The sequence below is a fragment of the Hemitrygon akajei genome, chromosome 7 (assembly GCF_048418815.1).
Source record: "Hemitrygon akajei chromosome 7, sHemAka1.3, whole genome shotgun sequence".
In the NCBI taxonomy this organism is placed as follows: domain Eukaryota; kingdom Metazoa; phylum Chordata; class Chondrichthyes; order Myliobatiformes; family Dasyatidae; genus Hemitrygon; species Hemitrygon akajei.
The window spans coordinates 132,392,354-132,413,478 of record NC_133130.1 but is presented as its reverse complement, the minus strand read 5'-3'; the positions used below and the strand labels follow the sequence as shown (position 1 = coordinate 132,413,478).

The 21,125-nt window shown below is 53.9% G+C and overlaps 1 protein-coding gene across 15 annotated transcripts in view; it reads right to left on the bottom strand.

Moving 5' to 3' along the window:
- Positions 1–21,125, bottom strand: part of rimbp2b (RIMS binding protein 2b) — a 601,236-nt gene that overhangs the window by 497,190 nt on the left and 82,921 nt on the right. For 12 of the 15 annotated variants that reach the window (XM_073051972.1, XM_073051967.1, XM_073051966.1 and 9 more), the window contains 3 exons: positions 20,209–20,313; positions 15,003–15,053; positions 6,938–6,958 (listed from right to left, as the gene is read on the bottom strand). In XM_073051972.1, the coding sequence (XP_072908073.1) occupies positions 6,938–6,958; positions 15,003–15,053; positions 20,209–20,310 (174 nt within the window). In that variant the 5' untranslated portion in view covers positions 20,311–20,313. The remainder of the gene's footprint in view (positions 1–6,937; positions 6,959–15,002; positions 15,054–20,208; positions 20,314–21,125) is intronic. The other 3 variants (XM_073051970.1, XM_073051975.1, XM_073051976.1) reach the window with 1 other exon arrangement.

Genomic DNA, 21,125 nt, shown 5'->3' with positions numbered 1-21,125 from the left:
GGGAGATGAAGGGAAACTTACAGGCCCTTTAGTCTGACCATAGTGGTTGGGCAGATGTTGGACTGGAATGTTAAGGATAAGGCTTCGGAGTACTTGGAGGTCAAAGTCAGCATGGTTTCCTCCAGGGAAAATCTTGCCTGACAAATCTTTTGGAATTCTTCAAAGAAATAACAAGCAGACTAGACAAAGGAGAATCAATGGATGTTGTTTACATGGATTTTCAAAAAGCCTTTGATAAGGTGTCACACATGAGGCTGTTTAACAAGTTCATATACCAGGGTATTACAGGAAAGATACTAGATGGATAGAGCACTGGTTGATTAGCAGGAGACAAAGAGTGGGAATAAAGAGAACCTTTTCTGATTGACTGCCATTTGTGGGCTGCCCAGTACAATCCTCGCTGACTTGCTTTGATGCATTTCACTGTATGTTTCCATGTATCTGTGACAAAGAAAGCTGATCTTTATCTTATCGATGGTCACAGTCTTTTCTCCAGGGTGGGGATAAAACTGGAGGGCTGAAGTTTAAGGTGAGAGCGGAGGAATTTGAAGGTAACCTGAGGGGAAAGTTTTCCACACAGAGGCTGATGGTCTTGTGGAAGGAGCTGCCAGAGAAATTGGTAGAGGAGGGTATTGCTCGATATCATCATCGTGTGCTGTGTCCTATGACATGGGTGATCATGGTCTTCCATCTGTCTTTAATCTAGTGAATTCCAATAAACTCTTCAAAACTTGTGTCTGTCCATCCTTTGCAGTAACTCATGAATGTCTTGCACTGTGGGGTGAAACATTTTCTTCCTTTGTTTTTTTCCTGTCATGGCAAAGTGTTCGAGTTTCTCTTTCCTCAGTGGATGTCACAGCTGCCGTTTCCTGATTGATGATATCACTTATTTACTTCCTGCCTATTACGCCGCTGGAATTTAGGGCAGCAGTGAAGGTTCTCCGTCTCTGGTGGTGTTCAGGGTGTCAGTAGCTTCCTCTCGGTTTTCACCACTGTCAGCCACGCAAATCCCGGGTGGAGACTCAGGAATACCGTCACACTCAGATGTAGAAGAATTCTTCATTGTTGTTTCTGTAACAACTTTGTTTGACCAGTCAGGGTTGTTAGCCCTGAGCTGAACCCTTGAACCTGGAGGACCGGTGGACCACTCTTAGTCTGGTCTCTACCCTTTGACCTGTCTGGCATGGGTGACCCTACCAGGAGCCAAAGCACAAAGATCTGACTCCAGCCAGCACTGCTTTCCATGTCGTCACTGAGACAAGGTTGCGGTCCTCGAGGAGGATAGATGATATCGCTCTCTTCTTCTCATTCCAACCTTTTTGCCACACTTCCTCATTTGTTTCTCTGTCCGTCCATGATAGTTTCATCGTTCTTCGCAAAAAACATTTCTGCAGCTTCGAGTCTTCTCTGGTTTTGCTTTGATATCGTCCGGCAGTCGCTTCCGTACGTTAGCGTGGAATGAATGAGTTTCCTACCCATGGAAATTATGTTATGCTTCAGTATCTTGCTCTTTGTGTGGGCCGAGCTGCCAGAGGCAGTGGCAGATGTGGATGCAATCACAGCAAAGAAAACACACATGGACGGGTACATGGATAGGAAAGGTCCAGAGGGTGACGGACCAAACATAGGTGATCACGATTGACATCTTGGTCAGCAATGGTGCGCTGCCCGAAGGGCTGATTTCAGTACTACACGTCCCTGTGACTCTGTTCAGGAATGCTGATGGAATGCTTGCTTTTATTAGTCAAGACATTAAGTTCAATATCACGAGGTTATGTTGCAACTTTATAAAACATCTGGAGTACTGCACACAGTTCTGGTCGCCTTACTATAGGAGGGATGTTGAGGCTTTGGAGAGGGTGCGGAAGAGGTTTATCAGGACGATGTCTCGTTTAGAGGGCATGTGCTATCATGGGAGGCTGGACAAACTTGGGCTGTTTTCTTTGGAGTGGTGGAGGCTGAGGCAAGAGGTTTACAAGATTATGAGAGACAAAGATGGAGTGTACAGGGAGTATCTGTTTTCCATTGTAGAAATGTCTAATACCCAAGGTATTGAAGGTGAGAGGGGGAAATTTCAACTGAGATGTGAGGGATAAGTTTTTCACTCAGAGAGTGGCAGATGCCTGGAATGTGCTGCCTGGTGTGGTGGTAGAGGCAAATGCATTTGAGGCTTTTAAAAGATGCTTGGATAGGCACAATAACATGAGGAAATGGATATGGACATTGTGCAGGTAGGAGGGATTCATTTTTGGGGATTTTCAAATTACTTTTTTTTGCTGGTTCAGCACACCATTGTGGGCCGAATGGCCTGCTCCTGTGCTGTACTGCTCTATATTCTTGTACTCTAACCCTTAGTGTGGCAGCATCGATGGTGCATTGACCATAGAACAATAAGATATTAGGCCATTTGGTTCATTGACTCTGCTCCACCATTCTATCATGGCTGATCCATTCTCCCTCTCAGCAGCCCAATCTCTTTCCTTCTTCCTGTATCCCTTCATGTCCTGACTAATCAAGAATCTATCAATCTCTGCCTTAAATATACCCAGTGACTTGGCCTCCACAGCCACCTGTGGCAACGAATTCTACAGATTCACCACTCTCTGGCTAAAGAAATTCCTCCTTATCTCCATTCTAAATGGACATCCCTCTATTCTGAGGCTGTGCTCTCTGGTCCTAGACTCCCCCACTATAGGAAACACCCTCTCCAGGTCCACTCTATCAAGGTCTTTCAACATTCAATAGGTTTCAATGAGGTCCCCACTCACTCTTCTGAATTCCAGTGAGTACAGGCCCAGAGCCATCAAACGCTCCTCATATGATGTCTTTCTATCCTGGAATCATTTTTTGTGAACCTGCTTTGAACCCTCTCCAATAGCAGCACATCTTTTAGAAGATAAGAGACCAGATCTACTCACAATATTCCAAGTTTGAGAGTGGTAGCTGTGTGGAACGAGCTTCCAGTAGAAGTGGTAGAGGCAGGTTCGATTTTGTCATTTAAAAAAAGATTAGATAGGTATATGGACAGGAAAGGAATGGAGGGTTATGGGCTGAGTGCAGGTCGGTGGGACTAGGTGAGAGTAAGCGTTCAGCACGGACTAGAAGGGCCGAGATGGCCTGTTTCCGTGCTGTAATTGTTATATGGTTATAAGTGTGGTCTGACCTCAACATTATATATTTGTTTTTATATTCTAGTCCTCTTGAAATGAACACTAACATTCCATTTGCCTTCCTCACCACAGACTCAACCTGCAAATTAACCTTTAGGGAATCCTGCACAAGGACTCCCAAGCCCATTACACAGGGAGTACACAATAGGTATACACATAGCTCTCTGCTCTGGGTCACACCTGTCTGCAGGGGTTAAATGTTGAGGACCCTTTGGAACAGCTGGAAACTGACCAAAAGCTGGAAACCTCAGGGGTTAGTACACTGGAACCTCTGACAGTGCTCCCCGAGGACAGGTGGAACAGCTGGAACAGCTGGAAACCTCAGGGGTTAGCACACTGGAACCTCTGACAGTGCTCCCCAAGGACAGGTGGCCCAGGCTGTCAAGGGGGCGTTGCCTCTGCGTCTCCAGGAACGCAGAGGAGGTCATTCACGGTCCTGCTAGCTGTAAGGAGGGAAGGATGTAATATTGAGATTCTGGTCAGATTGCCCTTGGAGTATTGTGAGTAGTTTTGGGCCCCTTGTCTAAGAAAAGTTTTGAGGGTATAGAGGAGGATCACAAGAATGATCCTGGGAATGAAGGGGTTAATGTATGGGAAGTGTTTGACAACTCTGGGCCTGTACTTGCTAGAGTTTAAAAGATTGAGGGGGGATCTCATTGAAACCTATCGAACGTTGAAAGGCCTAGACAGAGTGGATGTGGAGAGGATGTTTCCTGTAGTGGGGGAGTCTAGGACCAGAGGACACAGATAGAGTGGATGTGGAGAGGATGTTTCCTGTAGTGGGAGAGTCTAAGACCAGAGGACACAGATAGAGTGGATGTGGAGAGGATGTTTCCTGTAGTGGGGGAGTCTGGGACCAGAGGACACAGATAGAGTGGATGTGGAGAGGATGTTTCCTGTAGTGGGGGAGTCTAGGACCAGAGGACACAGATAGAGTGGATGTGGAGAGGATGTTTCCTGTAGTGGGAGAGTCTAAGACCAGAGGACACAGACAGAGTGGATGTGGAGAGGATGTTTCCTGTAGTGGGGGAGTCTAGGACCAGAGGACACAGATAGAGTGGATGTGGAGAGGATGTTTCCTGTAGTGGGGGAGTCTAGGACCAGAGGACACAGATAGAGTGGATGTGGAGAGGATGTTTCCTGTAGTGGGAGAGTCTAAGACCAGAGGACACAGATAGAGTGAATGTGGAGAGGATGTTTCCTATGGTGGGGGAGTCTAGGACCAGAGGGCACAGATAGAGAGGATGTGGAGAGGATGTTTCCTATAGTGGGGGAGTCTAGGACCAGAGGGCACAGACTCAGAACAGAGGAAGTCCATTTAGAACAGAAATGAGGAGGAATTTCTTTAGCCAGAGGGTGGTGAATCTGTGGAATTTAATGCCGTGGACAGCTGTGGAGGCCAAGTCACTGGGGTATATTTAAAGTAGATATCGATCAGCTCTTGATTAGTCAGGATGTCAAAAGTTATGGGGAGAAGTCAGGAAAATGGGGTTGAGAAGGATAATAAATCAGCCATGATGGAATGATAGAACAGGCTCGAATGGGCTAATTCTGCTACTATGGTTGGTGGAAAAGGCCCGATAGGTCGAGTGGCCCATCTAATTCATTTGTGCAATGGTGAGCTTGCAGATGGACGGAAAGGCTGGCCAATGGCGTGCTTGCAGACGGACGGAAAGGCTGGCCAATGGCGTGCTTGCAGACGGACGGAAAGGCTGGCCAATGGCGTGCTTGCAGACGGACGGAAAGGCTGGCCAATGGCGTGCTTGCAGACGGACGGAAAGGCTGGCCAATGGCGTGCTTGCAGACGGACGGAAAGGCTGGCCAATGGCGTGCTTGCAGACGGACGGAAAGGCTGGCCAATGGCGTGCTTGCAGACGGACGGAAAGGCTGGCCAATGGCGTGCTTTCAGATGGACGGAAAGGCTGGCCAATGGCATGCTTTCAGATGGACGGGAAGGCTGGCCAATGGCATGCTTTCAGATGGACGGGAAGGCTGGCCAATGGCGTGCTTGCAGACGGACGGAAAGGCTGGCCAATGGCATGCTTTCAGATGGACGGGAAGGCTGGCCAATGGCATGCTTTCAGATGGACGGGAAGGCTGGCCAATGGCATGCTTGCATTTGGATGGGAAGAGCCAGTGGCGTACTGGCAGATGGATGGGACATATGGGGAGGGCTTCTGGCCACAGAGTGCTACAAGCGCGTCTGCAATAGGTGACTGAACGATGGTTCACTATCGAAACACATCTGGAGGAGTGTGTCACACACACTCTCCCTCTCCCTCTCTCCCTCTCCCTCTCCCTCTCCCTCTCCCCCTCCCCCCTCCCCCCTCTCTCTCTCTCTCTCTCTCTCTCTCTCTCTCTCTCCCTCTCTCTCCCCCTCTCTCTCTCTCTCTCTCCCCCCCCTCTCTCTCTCTCTCTCTCCCTCTCTCTCTCCCTCCCTCTCTCTCTCCCTCTCTCTCTCTCTCTCTCTCTCTCTCTCTCTCTCTCTCTCTCCCTCTCTCTCTCTCTCTCTCTCTCTCTCTCTCTCTCTCTCTCTCGTCGATGTGGGCAAACATGACTTCCGCATTGGGGATGAGCCCAGACCGGAAGGCAGGCATCACCCGAAAATTTCAAACCAACAGCCAGCCCCATCAGGAAGCGAAGGATTGTTGGACGTATGGATCACCCAAAGGCAACTGGAAAGAGGTGATCACCCCTGAATGGGGGTGATCACGCAGGGAGCAATCTAAAGAGTTAAAAGCCAGTGCAGTTCCTGAATAGGGTCTAATATCACTGACATACTGTCTGGTGGCTGATGGACAATGCAATATATTAAACATAATTACAGTGACATCATAATAAAAAATAAATAAGGCGAATAGATAAATGAATAGATAGATAGACAGAGAGAGATGAATTGATAGAAAGAGACAGACAGATAGAGACAGAGAAAGAGACAGACAGAGCATAAAGAGGCCAAAATCGTGATGCAATGTTCATTGCTTTGTGAAATCTGACAGTGGATGGTTAGAAACTGTCCGAATTGTTGAGTGTGACTCTTCCACCTCTTGCCGAAGGGAGAGCAGCTGCTGTCAATCATCGGGGGACGCAAGCCCGATGTCGGGAGGCACAAGCGCATACTAACCAGCCATTGCGACTCTTCCTCGCCCATCGCTCGCTGATGCTTAGCTCTGCATTCATCCCCTTTGCAAGTTTCGATGCATGCCGTAATCGCATGTTTGGACCCCTGCCTCCTTTCCGTAAACACCCTGGGTCATCGGAGTAGGTAGTTTGCACAAGTGAGCACTTTCCGGCACTCACTCCAAATCAGCTAGGAGTTTCTTGGCCATTAGCAGACACTGGTCCCACTGGCTTCCCCCAGCAACGTTCAACTCAGTTGCCACGGTAAAATAGTTGTCAAAGCAACCCTATCGTAGCTCGGGCCACGCGGGAATGGGGAGTTAGTTCATTTCTGCCGTCCTCTGTGAGGAGTTTGTACGTTCTCCCCGTGACCGTGAGGGTTTCCTCCGGGTGCTCCGGTCTCCTCCCACGGTTGAAAGATGTACCGGTTAGTAGGTTAATTGGTCAGTTTAATCATTGGGCTGAAGGGTCTGCAGGGTCTATCCCACACTGCATCTGAATAAAATTAGTAAGTATACATTTGCTACTTGCTTGATATGAAACTTGCAAAGGAGGAGGGCACAGTTTGTGCCGAGGTCAGTCTAGCACACACAGCACACCTCCGAACAAGAGGAATCTCGCTAACACATTCTGGTTAAACGTGGTACCTGCATGCTGTCCAACGTGCTCTGGAGCGTTAAAGAAACAGCAGGAAAAACATTTACACATCTGCCCAAACCAGGCAGGTTCGCTTCCAGACGTTCCACGTGACTGCGCCCCCACCACCAGGCCTCGACCGCTGTTCTCCCTCCCCGCCCCCATGAGGCCCGGTCTCGCCGCACAACCGTCTCAGAGCATCAGCTGACAATCTGAGGCAACACACACAAAACGCTGCAGGAACTCCGCAGGTCAGGCAGAACCTATGGAAATGATGTTTCAGGCCGACACCCTTCACCAGGCCTGGAAAGAAAGGGGGAAGATGCCAGAATAAAAAAGGTGGGGAGAGAGGAAGGAGATCGGTGAAGCCGGGTGAGTGGGGACGATAAGGGGCTGGAGAAGAAGGAATGTGATAGGAGAGGAGAGTGGACCATGGGAGAAAGGCAAGGAGGAGGGGCACCAGGGGGAGGTGATAGGCAGGTGAGGAGAAGAGGTGAGAGGCCAGAGTGGGGAATTGAAGATGAGAGAAAAGGGAGGGGGCAAAAAAAGTACCAGAAGTTGGAGAAATCGATGTTCATGCCATCACATTGGAGGCTACCCAGATGGAATAGAAGATGTTGCTCCTCCACCCAGAGAGTGGCCTCATGTCGGGACAGGAATGGGAGTCAGAACTGAAATGTTTGGCCATCGGGAAGTCCCACTTTTGGTGGACAGAAGTGTTGCCTCACCTGGAGGTGCTGTTGGGCCCTGAGTGGAGGGAAGGGAGGAGGTGAATGGGCAGGTGCAGCACCTTGGCCGCTTGAGGGACAATGGCTGAGAAAGAGAAGGGACGAATGGACAAGGGAATCACAGAGGGAGCGATCCCTTTGGAAAGCGGAGAGACGGTAGGAGGAAATGATATGTCGACAATCTGCCCGCTTCTCAATGATGATGTGTGGCCCAGTGACCATTCAGTCCATCTGTGAGCACACTCCTACCCCAGCCCACCTCCTGAATACTTCCTTCTGTTAGCCCCTCCGTTAAAGCTGAATCTCTTGAATGCCTCTGCACGGTCTCTACTCCTTCACTCTCTGCCTGCTCACGTGGGTGTGTGTCTGTCTGAGAGCCTCTTTAACACCACATTCAGAACAGCTTCAGCAATCCCACCCCAGGTCCGTTATCCAAGAAAGGATGTGCTGATGTTGGAGAGGAGGTCCATGGGAGTTATTCCGGGAATGAAAGGCTTCTCATATGAGGAGCGTGGGATGGCTCTGGGTCTGTACTCACTGGAATTCAGAAGAGTGCGGGGGAATCTCGTTGAACACTATCCAATGTTGAAAGGCCTCAATAGAGTGGATGTGGAGAGGATGTGGGGGAGTCTAGGACCAGAGGGCACAGCCTCAGAATAGAGGGACGTCCATTTAGAACAGAGATGAGGAGGAATTTCTTTAGCCAGAGGGTGGTGAATCTGTGGAATTCATTGCCACAGATGGCTGTGGAGGTCAGGTCATTGTGTATATTTAAGACAGAGGTTGATAGGTTCTTGATTGGTCCCGGTACAAAGGGGTACGGGGAGGAGGCAGAAGACTGAGGCTGAGAGGGAAAATGATGAAATGACAGAGGGGACTCGATGGGCCAAATGGCCTGATTCTGCTCCGACACCTGATGGTCTTATGGCACCAGAATTGCGTACCGCAGCAACAGGACTTCCTGGCAACTTACTGCTGAAGGCAAGCGTGCCTTAATTGCCACTCTAATGACTAGTGCGGCCTCTTTCCGGGAGCTGGGGACTTGGACCCCAAGATCCTTCTGTTACTCAGCGCAGTTCAGGGTCCCGAGCAAAACGCTGCAGGGGGAGGCAGCATCTACGAAAATGAATCGACTGTCAACATTTCAGGCTGAGTCCCCTCGTCAGGAGTGGAAATGAAAGGGGAAGATGCCAGAATTTTAAAAAATAGGTGGAGTGGAACGAGGACAAGCCAGACGGTGGTCGGTGAAGCCAGGTGGGTGAGCGCGGGGGGAATGAGGCTGGGCGGTGATTGGTGGAAAAAATAAAGGGCAGGAGAATCAGAAATTTGATAGGAGAGGAGAGTGGACCATGGGAGAACAGGAAGGAGGACGGTTCCCTGGGGGTGGTGATAGGCAGATGAGAAGAGCTAAGAGGCTAGAATGAAGAATTGAAGAAGAGGGAAGGGGGAGGGGGAAAATTACTCCAAGTTGGAGAATTTGATGTTCATGCTGTCAGGTTGGAGTCTCCCCAGATGGAATATGAGGTGTTGCTCCTCCACCCTGAGGGTGGTCTCATCGTGGTAGAAGAGGAGGCCGTGCACCGACATGTCGGAAAGGGAACAGGAATTGGAATTGAAATGTTTGGCTTTTGTCAGAAGGAGTGGAGGTGCTTGATGAGGCGGTCGTCCAATTTACAAAGGGCCTCTCCATTGTAGAGGAGGCCGCATCGGGAGCACCGGCCATGATAGTCAGCTCCAGCAGACTCGCAGGTGAAGTGTTGCCTCACCTGGAAGGACTGTTTGGGGCCCTGCATGGAGGTGAGGGAGGAGGTGTAGGGGCAGATGTAGCATTTAAGCTGCTTGCGGGGATATAAATGTTGGGAGGCAGATTAGTGGGGCGGGATGAGTGGACAAGCGAATCACGGAGGCAGCAATCCCTGTGGAAAGCAGAGGTAAAGAAGTGTTTGGTGGTAGGATCCCGATGAAGATGGTGGAAGTTGCGGAGTGATGGTTTAAGGGTCCTGCCTTTCACTGTACACTCTTCTGTTACATTTGACTGCCCAAAGTACAACAGCTCACGCTTGCCTGAGTTAAACTGCACCTGCCATTTCCCTGCCCATATCCGCAACTGATCTGTACCCTGCTGTGTTCTTTGCCAGTCTTCTACACTACCCACAAGAGCACCGATCGTCTGCCAGTTTACTAAAGATTCAAGATGGATTTCAAAGATGAGTTTTATTTGTCACAAGTACATCAAACAGAACAGTCTGAGGACGTGCCGGGGGCAGCCCGCAAGTGTCACCATGGTTCCGGCACCTGCGTAGTCCCCACAACTAACCCGCGGTCACGGGGAGAACGTACAAACCCATTACAGACAGCGGTGGGAATTGAACCCCGATGTAAAGTGTTATAGTAACTGCTACCCTACCATGCTGACCGTTACTGACCCACTCATCTACATTTTCATCCAACAGAGGTCTCGGCACCGGAGATCCCCGTGGAACACCACTGTCTGTGGACGTCAAACCAGAATAAGTCCCCTCCAGAATCTGAATCTGGTTTCATATCACTGACCTACGGAGAAACTTGTCGTTTGCTGGCAGCAGTACTACCCTCTGTCGTCTGAGTTAATTCTGAATCCAGAAATTCCCTTTCTAACAAGTCTCTGTGGATCCTGTAAATCTCCCACAACCCTCTGTATCAGACACACCCACCCGATTCACTCACACCTGTCCAATTCACCCACACCTGCTCACACCTGTCCAATTCACTCACACCCATCCGATTCATCCACACCCACTCACACCTGTCCAATTCACCCACACCTGCTCACACCTGCCCAATTCATTCACACCTGCTCACACCTGTCTGATTCACCCACACCTACTCACACCTGTCCAATTCACCCACACTTGCTCACACCTGTCCGATTCACTCACACCTGTCCAATTCACCCACACCTGCTCACACCTGTCTGATTCACCCACACCTACTCACACCTGTCCAATTCACCCACACCTGCTCACACCTGTCCAATTCACCCACACCTGCCCGATTCATTCACACCCGCTCACACCTGTCCAATTCACCCACACCTGCTCACACCTGTCCGATTCACCCACACCTGCCCGATTCACTCACACTCGCTCACACCTGTCCAATTCACCCACACTCGCTCACACCTGTCCAATTCACTCACACCCGCTCACACCTGTCCGATTCACCCACACCCTCTCACACCTGTCCGATTCACCCACACTCGCTCACACCTGCCCGATTTACTTACACTCGCTCACACCTGTCCAATTCACCCACACCCACTCACACCTCTCCGATTTGCTCACACTCGCTCACACCTGCCCAATTTGCTCACACCCACTCACACCTGTCCGATTCACCCACACCTGCTCACACCTGCCCGATTCATTCACACACATGAACATCAATCACACTCACACCTGTCCAATTCACTCACAACTGTCCGATTGACTCATACCCATCTGTATCACTCACACACGGCTGCACAGTGCACATGCACTCACACCCATTCAAATCACTCCCGTCCATGTCTCTCACTCCCGGTCACTCCTGTCCGCATCGCTCACTCTCAGTCACTCCCATCCAGATTGGTTACTCCTGTCCACATCACTCACTCCTAGTCACACCCGTCCACGTCGCTCACTCCTAGTCACACCCGTCCACATCACTCATTCCTAGTCACACCCGTCCACATCACTCACTCCCAGTCACGCTCGTCCAAGTCGCTCACACCCGGTCACTCCTGTCCACGTCGCTCACACCCGGTCACTCCCTTCCACGTCACTCACACCCAGTCACTCCCTTCCACGTCGCTCACACCCGGTCACTCCCTTCCACGTCACTCACACCCAGTCACTCCCTTCCACGTTGCTCACTCCCGGTCACGCTCGTCCACGTCGCTCACACCCGGTCACTCCCGTCCACGTTGCTCACACCCGGTCACTCCCGTCCACGTCGCTCACACCCGGTCACTCCCGTCCACGTCGCTCACACCCGGTCACTCCCGTCCATGTCACTCACTCCCGGTCACGCTCGTCCACGTCGCTCACACCCGGTCACTCCCGTCCACGTCGCTCACTCCCGGCTGCAAGACGCCCCTGATTGCCCTGCACATCCCCGTTCGCGTGCAGCCCTGATGCTCTGACATACAGTCCTGGCCATCCCATGCACTACCATGGCCAGGAGTGTGTCTGGAGCCCTGTGTTTACCTGACCATCCTGGCTGGACACTGATGGGATAGGATCTGGTCCGGCCTCACTCTCCTCCCTTGCGGACTTTCTAATGAAGTGAAGAGAAAGGTAGATCAGGCAGGGAAAAATCTCGGAGTCCGATCAGATCCCATCAGTGACAGTCATAGCTTCAGCTAACCTCCCTGCACTTTGTATCCCCACACAACTGCCCTCGAGAGCTCAAATCCACCGTCAGCGTGACGCTATTACAGCTCGGAGTGTCGGAGTTTGCTGACCAATCCCGAGGAGTTTGTACGTTCTGCCATGGAACCTGTGGGTTTCTCCGGTTCCCTCCCACAGTCCGAAGACACAGCGGTTAGTAGGTCAATTGGTCATTATACATTGTCTCGTGATTAGATTAGGATTAAATCGGGGGTTGCAGGCAGTGCAGTCGTAGGGCCTGTTCCGTGCTGTATCGTAAAATAAAACAAACTAAAATAATTCCAGCCACGTGGAAGGAAAATGATCCACTTACTTGAGTGGTCGTTCAGACCGCGGAGCCCCAGCGTTAGCCACTGGTGACCACAGGGGCAGCACAGTTAGCGCAACCCCCTTACTGTGAGACCATGGGGCAGAATCGAGCCGTTCAGCCCATCGAGTTTACACGACCATTAAAAAAAATTATTTCTTAAGATACGGCACAAAATAGGCCCCCCCCCACCCCCCAGCACCACCTGGCAACTAGCCTAACCGGGGACAAGTTACAATGACCAGTTTACCTACTAACCGGTTCGTCTTCGGACCGTGGGAGGAAACCGGAGCGCCTGGAGGAAACCCACATGGTCACGGAGAGAACGAGCAAACTCCTCACAGGCAGCGGCAGGAATTGAACCCGGTGTCGCCTGTACCGTAAAGCGTTGTGCTGGCCGCTATGCTGCTGTGCCGTCTCAAGCTTTCAGCGCTAGCGATCGCCATTCGGGGTTCAACTCCCGCCGCTCTGTAAGCAGTTCGTGCGTTCGCCCATGGCCGCCTGGGTTTCCTCTCACACTCCAAAAACGTGGGTTTGGGTTGCGAGTGATGGGCAGGATACGTGGGGACTGGAAGCACGATGACACTTCGGGGATGCGCCTGGCACACTCTGTCTTTGGCACAAACGACACTATTCACTGGATGTTTCCATGTACGTGACAAGAAAAACTAATCCTTACATTTATGAGAAAATCTGCAGATGCTGGAAATCCACACGCAGAATGCAGAAGGAACTCAGCAGGTCGGGCAGCGTCTACGGAGAGGAATAAACAGTCGAGTGTTGGAGACGGCTTTGCTGAGCACCACAAGAAAATGCGGGATCTCCCGCTGGCCACCCATTTCAGTTCTACTTCCCATTCCGACGTGTCAGTCCACAGCCTCCTCTACTGCCGCGATGAGGCCACACTCAGGTTGGAGGAGAAACACTTTACATTCTAGCTGGGTGGCCTCCAACCTGATGGCATGAACAGCGGTTTCTCAAACTTCCAGTTATGCCCACCCCCTTCACCATTCCCCATTCCCATTTCACTCCTTATCTGCCCATCATCACCTCCCTCTGGTCCTCCTCCTCCTCCGTTCCTTCCTTCCGCGGCCTTCTGTCCTCTCCTATCAGATTCCCCCTTCTCTGGTCCTTTATCTCTTTAACCAATCAACTTCCCAGCTCTTTACTTCACCCCTCCCCTCCTGGTTTCACCTACCAGGGTTTCACCTACTTCTTCCTCGGGTTCCCCCACCTTCTTACCCTGGCTTTCCCCCTTCCTTTCCAGTCTCAGCTCACGTTGACTCCTTACTCTTTTCCAGAGAGGCTGAGCTCCTCCAGTGTTTTGTGTGTGAATCCTGAGCGCTGGATCAGACGGTGGAGACGTCTGGACCAAGCTTTCGGAGTTTGTAGATGGGACAGGGTGGTGCTGCCATTAAATGCAGCACCTTTAACCCTGGAAGGCAGCCCGAAGTTTTCACAGCAGCGACCCTGGAGACCGACCCGGCCCCGGGCTACCGGAGAGAGTCAAACAGTGCTCAGTCGGAGACGGACCGGTTCAGGAACCGTCCGGAAGGAAGGCAGGGAATTCTGGAGCACAGGGCCAGGGCAGTGGAGGAGGGACGGGAATGAACGGAACTGGAGGGACATCTCCGAGGAACCGAAAACTGTGGGGACTGAAAACATGAATCAGGAGAGAGCGGCAGGAAATAGAATGGGGTCGGGTGGGTGGGGTGGTGGGTCCCATGAAGGGGTCCCATGGTGGGGGTTGTCCGATGAAAGCGACATTCCTGAATGGTGAGGGGTCTCACAGGGGGGATGATCCTGGGTGGGTGAGGGGTCTCACAGAGAGGATGATCCTGGGTGGTGTGGGGTCTGACAGATGGGATGATCCTGGGGGGTGAGGGGTCTCACAGAGGGGATGATCCTGGGGGGGGGGTGTGAGGGGTCCCACAGAGGGGATGATCCTGGGGGGGGGGGTGTGAGGGGTCCCACAGAGGGGATGATCCTGGGGGGGGTGAGGGGTCTCACAGAGGGGATGATCCTGGGGGGGGGTGAGGGGTCCCTCAGAGGGGATGATCCTGGGGGGTGAGGGGTCTCACAGAGGGGATGATCCTGGGGGGGGGGTGTGAGGGGTCCCACAGAGGGGATGATCCTGGGGGGGGGGGTGTGAGGGGTCCCACAGAGGGGATGATCCTGGGGGGGGTGAGGGGTCTCACAGAGGGGATGATCCTGGGGGGGGGTGAGGGGTCCCTCAGAGGGGATGATCCTGGGGGGTGAGGGGTCTCACAGAGAGGATGATCCTGGGGGGTGAGGGGTCTCACAAAGGGGATGATCCTGGGTGGACGGGGCACATAAATGTAGAGGATCCTGGATAGGAGGGGGCCCCACAAATGGGAGGTTTGTGGTGGGAATGTCCCACCAAGGGGAGGCTCCTGTGGCAGGAGGTGGGGGAGATGATTTGGGATTGGGGGCTGGGCGGCAGGAAGCCCACAGTTTGCTCCCTCGTGAGCCGATCGCCGGCCAGGCCGAACCCTCCAGCGGGGTGTCAGTTCGCGGTGTCACTCTTGGGAAGGGCACGGCTGTACAGATGTGAGGTCAGACCCAGAAATCTCGACAATAACACGCCAGCGAAAGCCCGACTTGCACTCACCTCTAACAACTGCACGGCTCCCTCATGCTCTCTCTTCACTTCTACCTGAGCCTGAAGCAGAACGGTTGAGAAAATGGCATTTCAGTACACGTCAGTGTTTGGACAACCCCTGTACTACAGCAGGACCCCTCCATGGTCTCTCAATAAACATCCCCCCGCACATCGATCTAGAGGACACTCATCAGAGTAGGGGAAGGGTGTAGAGACCGGAGGGCGGAGGGGGTTACAGAGATGGGGAGTGGTGTAGGGGATGGAGGGGGTTACAGAGACAGGGAGGAGTGTAGGGGAAGGAGGGGTTACAGAGACAGGGAGGGGTGTAGGGGATGGAGGGGTTACAGAGACAGGGAGGGGTGTAGGGACTAGAGGGGGTTACAGAGACAGGGAGGGGCATAGGGAATGGAGGGGTTAAAGAGACAGGGAGGGGTGTAGGGGATGGAGGGGGTTACAGAGACAGGGAGGGGTGTAGGAACTGGAGAGGGTTACAGAGACAGGGAGGGGTGTAGGGGATGGAGGGGGTTACAGAGACAGGGAGGGGTGTAGGGAATGGAAGGGGTTAAAGAGACAGGGAGGGGTGTAGGGAATGGAGGGGTTACAGAGACAGGGAGGGGTGTAGGGGATGGAGGGGTTACAGAGGCAGGGAGGGGTGTAGGGACTGGAGAGGGTTACATAGTCAGGGAGGGGTGTAGGGGATGGAGGGGGTTACAGAGACAGGGAGGGGTGTAGGGAATGGAAGGGGTTACAGAGACAGGGAGGGTTGTAGGGAATGGAGGGGTTACAGAGACAGGGAGGGGTGTAGGGACAGTCTGCATCCCTAATGCTGTGGTGTATATTGTAGAGGATGGAGGGGGTTACAGGGAAGGGGAGGGGTGTACAGAGACTGGAAGGGGTGGAGGGGGTTACAGGGAAGGGGAGGGGTGTACAGAGACTGGAAGGGGTGGAGGGGGTTACAGGGAAGGGGAGGGGTGTACAGAGACAGGAAGGGGTGGAGGGGGTTACAGGGAAGGGGAGGGGTGTACAGAGACTGGAAGGGGTGGAGGGGGTTACAGGGAAGGGGAGGGGTGTACAGAGACTGGAAGGGGTGGAGGGGGTTACAGGGAAGGGGAGGGGTGTACAGAGACAGGAAGGGGTGGAGGGGGTTACAGGGAAGGGGAGGGGTGTACAGAGACTGGAAGGGGTGGAGGGGGTTACAGGGAAGGGGAGGGGTGTACAGAGACTGGAAGGGGTGGAGGGGGTTACAGGGTAGGGGAGGGGTGTACAGAGACTGGAAGGGGGTTACAGGGAAGGGGAGGGGTGTACAGAGACTGGAAGGGGGTTACAGGGAAGGGGAGGGGTGTACAGAGACTGGAAGGGGGTTACAGGGAAGGGGAGGGGTGTACAGAGACTGGAAGGGGTGGAGGGGGTTACAGGGAAGGGGAGGGGTGTACAGAGACTGGAAGGGGGTTACAGGGAAGGGGAGGGGTGTACAGAGACTGGAAGGGGGTTACAGGGAAGGGGAGGGGTGTACAGAGACTGGAAGGGGGTTACAGGGAAGGGGAGGGGTGTACAGAGACTGGAAGGGGTGGAGGGGGTTACAGGGAAGGGGAGGGGTGTACAGAGACTGGAAGGGGGTTACAGGGAAGGGGAGGGGTGTACAGAGACTGGAAGGGGGTTACAGGGAAGGGGAGGGGTGTACAGAGACTGGAAGGGGTGGAGGGGGTTACAGGGAAGGGGAGGGGTGTACAGAGACTGGAAGGGGTGGAGGGGGTTACAGGGAAGGGGAGGGGTGTACAGAGACTGGAAGGGGGTTACAGGGAAGGGGAGGGGTGTACAGAGACTGGAAGGGGGTTACAGGGAAGGGGAGGGGTGTACAGAGACTGGAAGGGGTGGAGGGGGTTACAGGGAAGGGGAGGGGTGTACAGAGACTGGAAGGGGGTTACAGGGAAGGGGAGGGGTGTACAGAGACTGGAAGGGGTGGAGGGGGTTACAGGGAAGGGGAGGGGTGTACAGAGACTGGAAGGGGTGGAGGGGGTTACAGGGAAGGGGAGGGGTGTACAGAGACTGGAAGGGGGTTACAGGGAAGGGGAGGGGTGTACAGAGACTGGAAGGGGTGGAGGGGGTTACAGGGAAGGGGAGGGGTGTACAGAGACTGGAAGGGGGTTACAGGGAAGGGGAGGGGTGTACAGAGACTGGAAGGGGTGGAGGGGGTTACAGGGAAGGGAAGGGGTGTACAGAGACTGGAAGGGGTGGAGGGGGTTACAGGGAAGGGAAGGGGTGTACAGAGACTGGAAGGGGTGGAGGGGGTTACAGGGAAGGGAAGGGGTGTACAGAGACTGGAAGGGGTGGAGGGGGTTACAGGGAAGGGGAGGGGTGTACAGAGACTGGAAGGGGTGTAGGGGGTTACAGGGAAGGGAAGGGGTGTACAGAGACTGGAAGGGGTGGAGGGGGTTACAGGGAAGGGGAGGGGTGTACAGAGACTGGAAGGGGTGTAGGGGGTTACAGGGAAGGGGAGGGGTGTACAGAGACTGGAAGGGGTGGAGGGGGTTACAGGGAAGGGAAGGGGTGTACAGAGACTGGAAGGGGTGGAGGGGGTTACAGGGAAGGGGAGGGGTGTACAGAGACTGGAAGGGGTGTAGGGGTGGAGGGGGTTACAGGGAAGGGAAGGGGTGTACAGAGACTGGAAGGGATGGAGGGGGTTACAGGGAAGGGGAGGGGTGTACAGAGACTGGAAGGGGTGGAGGGGGTTACAGGGAAGGGGAGGGATGTACAGAGACTGGAAGGGGTGTAGGGGTGGAGGGGGTTACAGGGAAGGGGAGGGGTGTACAGAGACTGGAAGGGGTGGAGGGGGTTACAGGGAAGGGGAGGGGTGTACAGAGACTGGAAGGGGTGGAGGGGGTTACAGGGAAGTGGAGGGGTGTACAGAGACTGGAAGGGGTGTAGGGGTGGAGGGGGTTACAGGGAAGGGGAGGGGTGTACAGAGACTGGAAGGGGTGGAGGGGGTTACAGGGAAGGGGAGGGGTGTACAGAGACTGGAAGGGGTGGAGGGGGTTACAGGGAAGGGGAGGGGTGTACAGAGACTGGAAGGGGTGGAGGGGGTTACAGGGAAGGGGAGGGGTGTACAGAGACTGGAAGGGGTGGAGGGGGTTACAGGGAAGGGAAGGGGTGTACAGAGACTGGAAGGGGTGGAGGGGGTTACAGGGAAGGGGAGGGGTGTACAGAGACTGGAAGGGGTGGAGGGGGTTACAGGGAAGGGGAGGGGTGTACAGAGACTGGAAGGGGTGTAGGGGTGGAGGGGGTTACAGGGAAGGGGAGGGGTGTACAGAGACTGGAAGGGGTGTAGGGGTGGAGGGGGTTACAGGGAAGGGAAGGGGTGTACAGAGACTGGAAGGGGTGGAGGGGGTTACAGGGAAGGGGAGGGGTGTACAGAGACTGGAAGGGGTGTAGGGGTGGAGGGGGTTACAGGGAAGGGGAGGGGTGTACAGAGACTGGAAGGGGTGTAGGGGTGGAGGGGGTTACAGGGAAGGGGAGGGGTGTACAGAGACTGGAAGGGGTGGAGGGGGTTACAGGGAAGGGAAGGGGTGTACAGAGACTGGAAGGGGTGGAGGGGGTTACAGGGAAGGGGAGGGGTGTATAGAGACTGGAAGGGGTGGAGGGGGTTACAGGGAAGGGGAGGGGTGTATAGAGACTGGAAGGGGTGGAGGGGGTTACAGGGAAGTGGAGGGGTGTACAGAGACTGGAAGGGGTGTAGGGGTGGAGGGGGTTACAGGGAAGGGAAGGGGTGTACAGAGACTGGAAGGGGTGGAGGGGGTTACAGGGAAGGGGAGGGGTGTACAGAGACTGGAAGGGGTGGAGGGGGTTACAGGGAAGGGGAGGGGTGTACAGAGACTGGAAGGGGTGGAGGGGGTTACAGGGAAGGGGAGGGGTGTACAGAGACTGGAAGGGGTGGAGGGGGTTACAGGGAAGGGGAGGGGTGTACAGAGACTGGAAGGGGTGGAGGGGGTTACAGGGAAGGGAAGGGGTGTACAGAGACTGGAAGGGGTGGAGGGGGTTACAGGGAAGGGGAGGGGTGTACAGAGACTGGAAGGGGTGGAGGGGGTTACAGGGAAGGGGAGGGGTGTACAGAGACTGGAAGGGGTGGAGGGGGTTACAGGGAAGGGGAGGGGTGTACAGAGACTGGAAGGGGTGGAGGGGGTTACAGGAAAGGGGAGGGGTGTACAGAGACTGGAAGGGGTGGAGGGGGTTACAGGGAAGGGGAGGGGTGTACAGAGACTGGAAGGGGTGGAGGGGGTTACAGGGAAGGGGAGGGGTGTACAGAGACTGGAAGGGGTGGAGGGGGTTACAGGGAAGGGGAGGGGTGTACAGAGACTGGAAGGGGTGGAGGGGGTTACAGGGAAGTGGAGGGGTGTACAGAGACTGGAAGGGGTGTAAGGGTGGAGGGGGTTACAGGGAAGGGGAGGGGTGTACAGAGACTGGAAGGGGTGGAGGGGGTTACAGGGAAGGGGAGGGGTGTACAGAGACTGGAAGGGGTGGAGGGGGTTACAGGGAAGTGGAGGGGTGTACAGAGACTGGAAGGGGTGTAAGGGTGGAGGGGGTTACAGGGAAGTGGAGGGGTGTACAGAGACTGGAAGGGGTGTAGGGGTGGAGGGGGTTACAGGGAAGTGGAGGGGTGTACAGAGACTGGAAGGGGTGTAGGGGTGGAGGGGGTTACAGGGAAGTGGAGGGGTGTACAGAGACTGGAAGGGGTGTAGGGGTGGAGGGGGTTTCAGGGAAGGGGAGGGGTGTACAGAGACGGGGAAGTGTGTAGGGGGGGAGGGCGTTACAGGGAAGGGGAGGGGTGTACAGAGACTGGAAGGGGTGGAGGGGGTTACAGGGAAGGGGAGGGGTGTACAGAGACTGGAAGGGGTGGAGGGGGTTACAGGGAAGGGGAGGGGTGTACAGAGACTGGAAGGGGTGTAAGGGTGGAGGGGGTTACAGGGAAGGGGAGGGGTGTACAGAGACTGGAAGGGGTGTAAGTGTGGAGGGGGTTACAGGGAAGGGGAGGGGTGTACAGAGACAGGGAGGGGTGTAGGGACAGTCTGCATCCCTAATGCTGTGGTGTATATTGGAGATTTCCCAGAATCAGTCAAGGCTGAGGGAAGCATTCTGTCCCCTCATTCCCCGAGGAGAAGGCCTCCCCCCCAGGGAGGAGCACTCATGGGTGCCGAGCAGCCTCTCTTTTTCCCCCCCTCACCTTCTGCAGCTCCCTGATCTCCTGTTGCTTTGTCCTGAGGGTCCCCAGAGCCTCCACATACTCCAGCTCCAAGCGCTGTCTCCGGCCGGCCGCTTCTCGCATATGCTGTAAGAGATGGACGGGGCATCAGTGACAGCTCCACCCGGTGCCACGGACAGCCAGGCCCACCCCCCCGACCACCAAACACCGCCATCTGGTAGCAGGGCTGCAGGACAACTGACCGCAAGTCCCTGCAGAGGTTTACAAGGACTGCTGAGGGGGTCATCGGAGTCTCTCTTCCACCCGTCGCAGATATTTTCCAGGAGCGCTGCGTACACAGGGCCCTTGGTATTGTCAGGGCTCCCTCCCATCCATCCAACAATCTCTCTGACCCCCCCACCATCAGGCAGGAGGTACTGTGTGGCATTAGGACAAGGACTGTTAGGATGGGAAACAGCTTCTTCCCCCAGATCATCAGACTAACGAACTCCCGATCTCATCACGTATGAAGCAGCAGAGGTGTTAAACTGTTTACTTCTTAAACTTGTATCGTAAATGCAATTTATTATTTGTTAACTTCTCTGTAGTCATGTTACTTTTGTGTTTTATGTGTGAGTTATACGTACTGTGTTGTTCAAAGTTCATAGTTCAAAATGAATTTATTATCGACGTACATGTATGTCATTTGGTTATGGGCATACTCAATAAATCTAAAATAGAATAACAACCATAACAAATCAGTGAAAGACTGCCCAACTTGAATGTTCAGCCAGTGTGCAAAAGACAACAAGCTGTGCAAAATGAAATGAAAGAAATAATAACAATAAATAAATAAGCAATAAATATTGAGAACATGAGATGACGAGTCCTTGAACCTGAGTCCATAGGTTGTGGGAACATTTCAATGATGGGGCAAGTGAAGTTGAGTGAAGTTATCC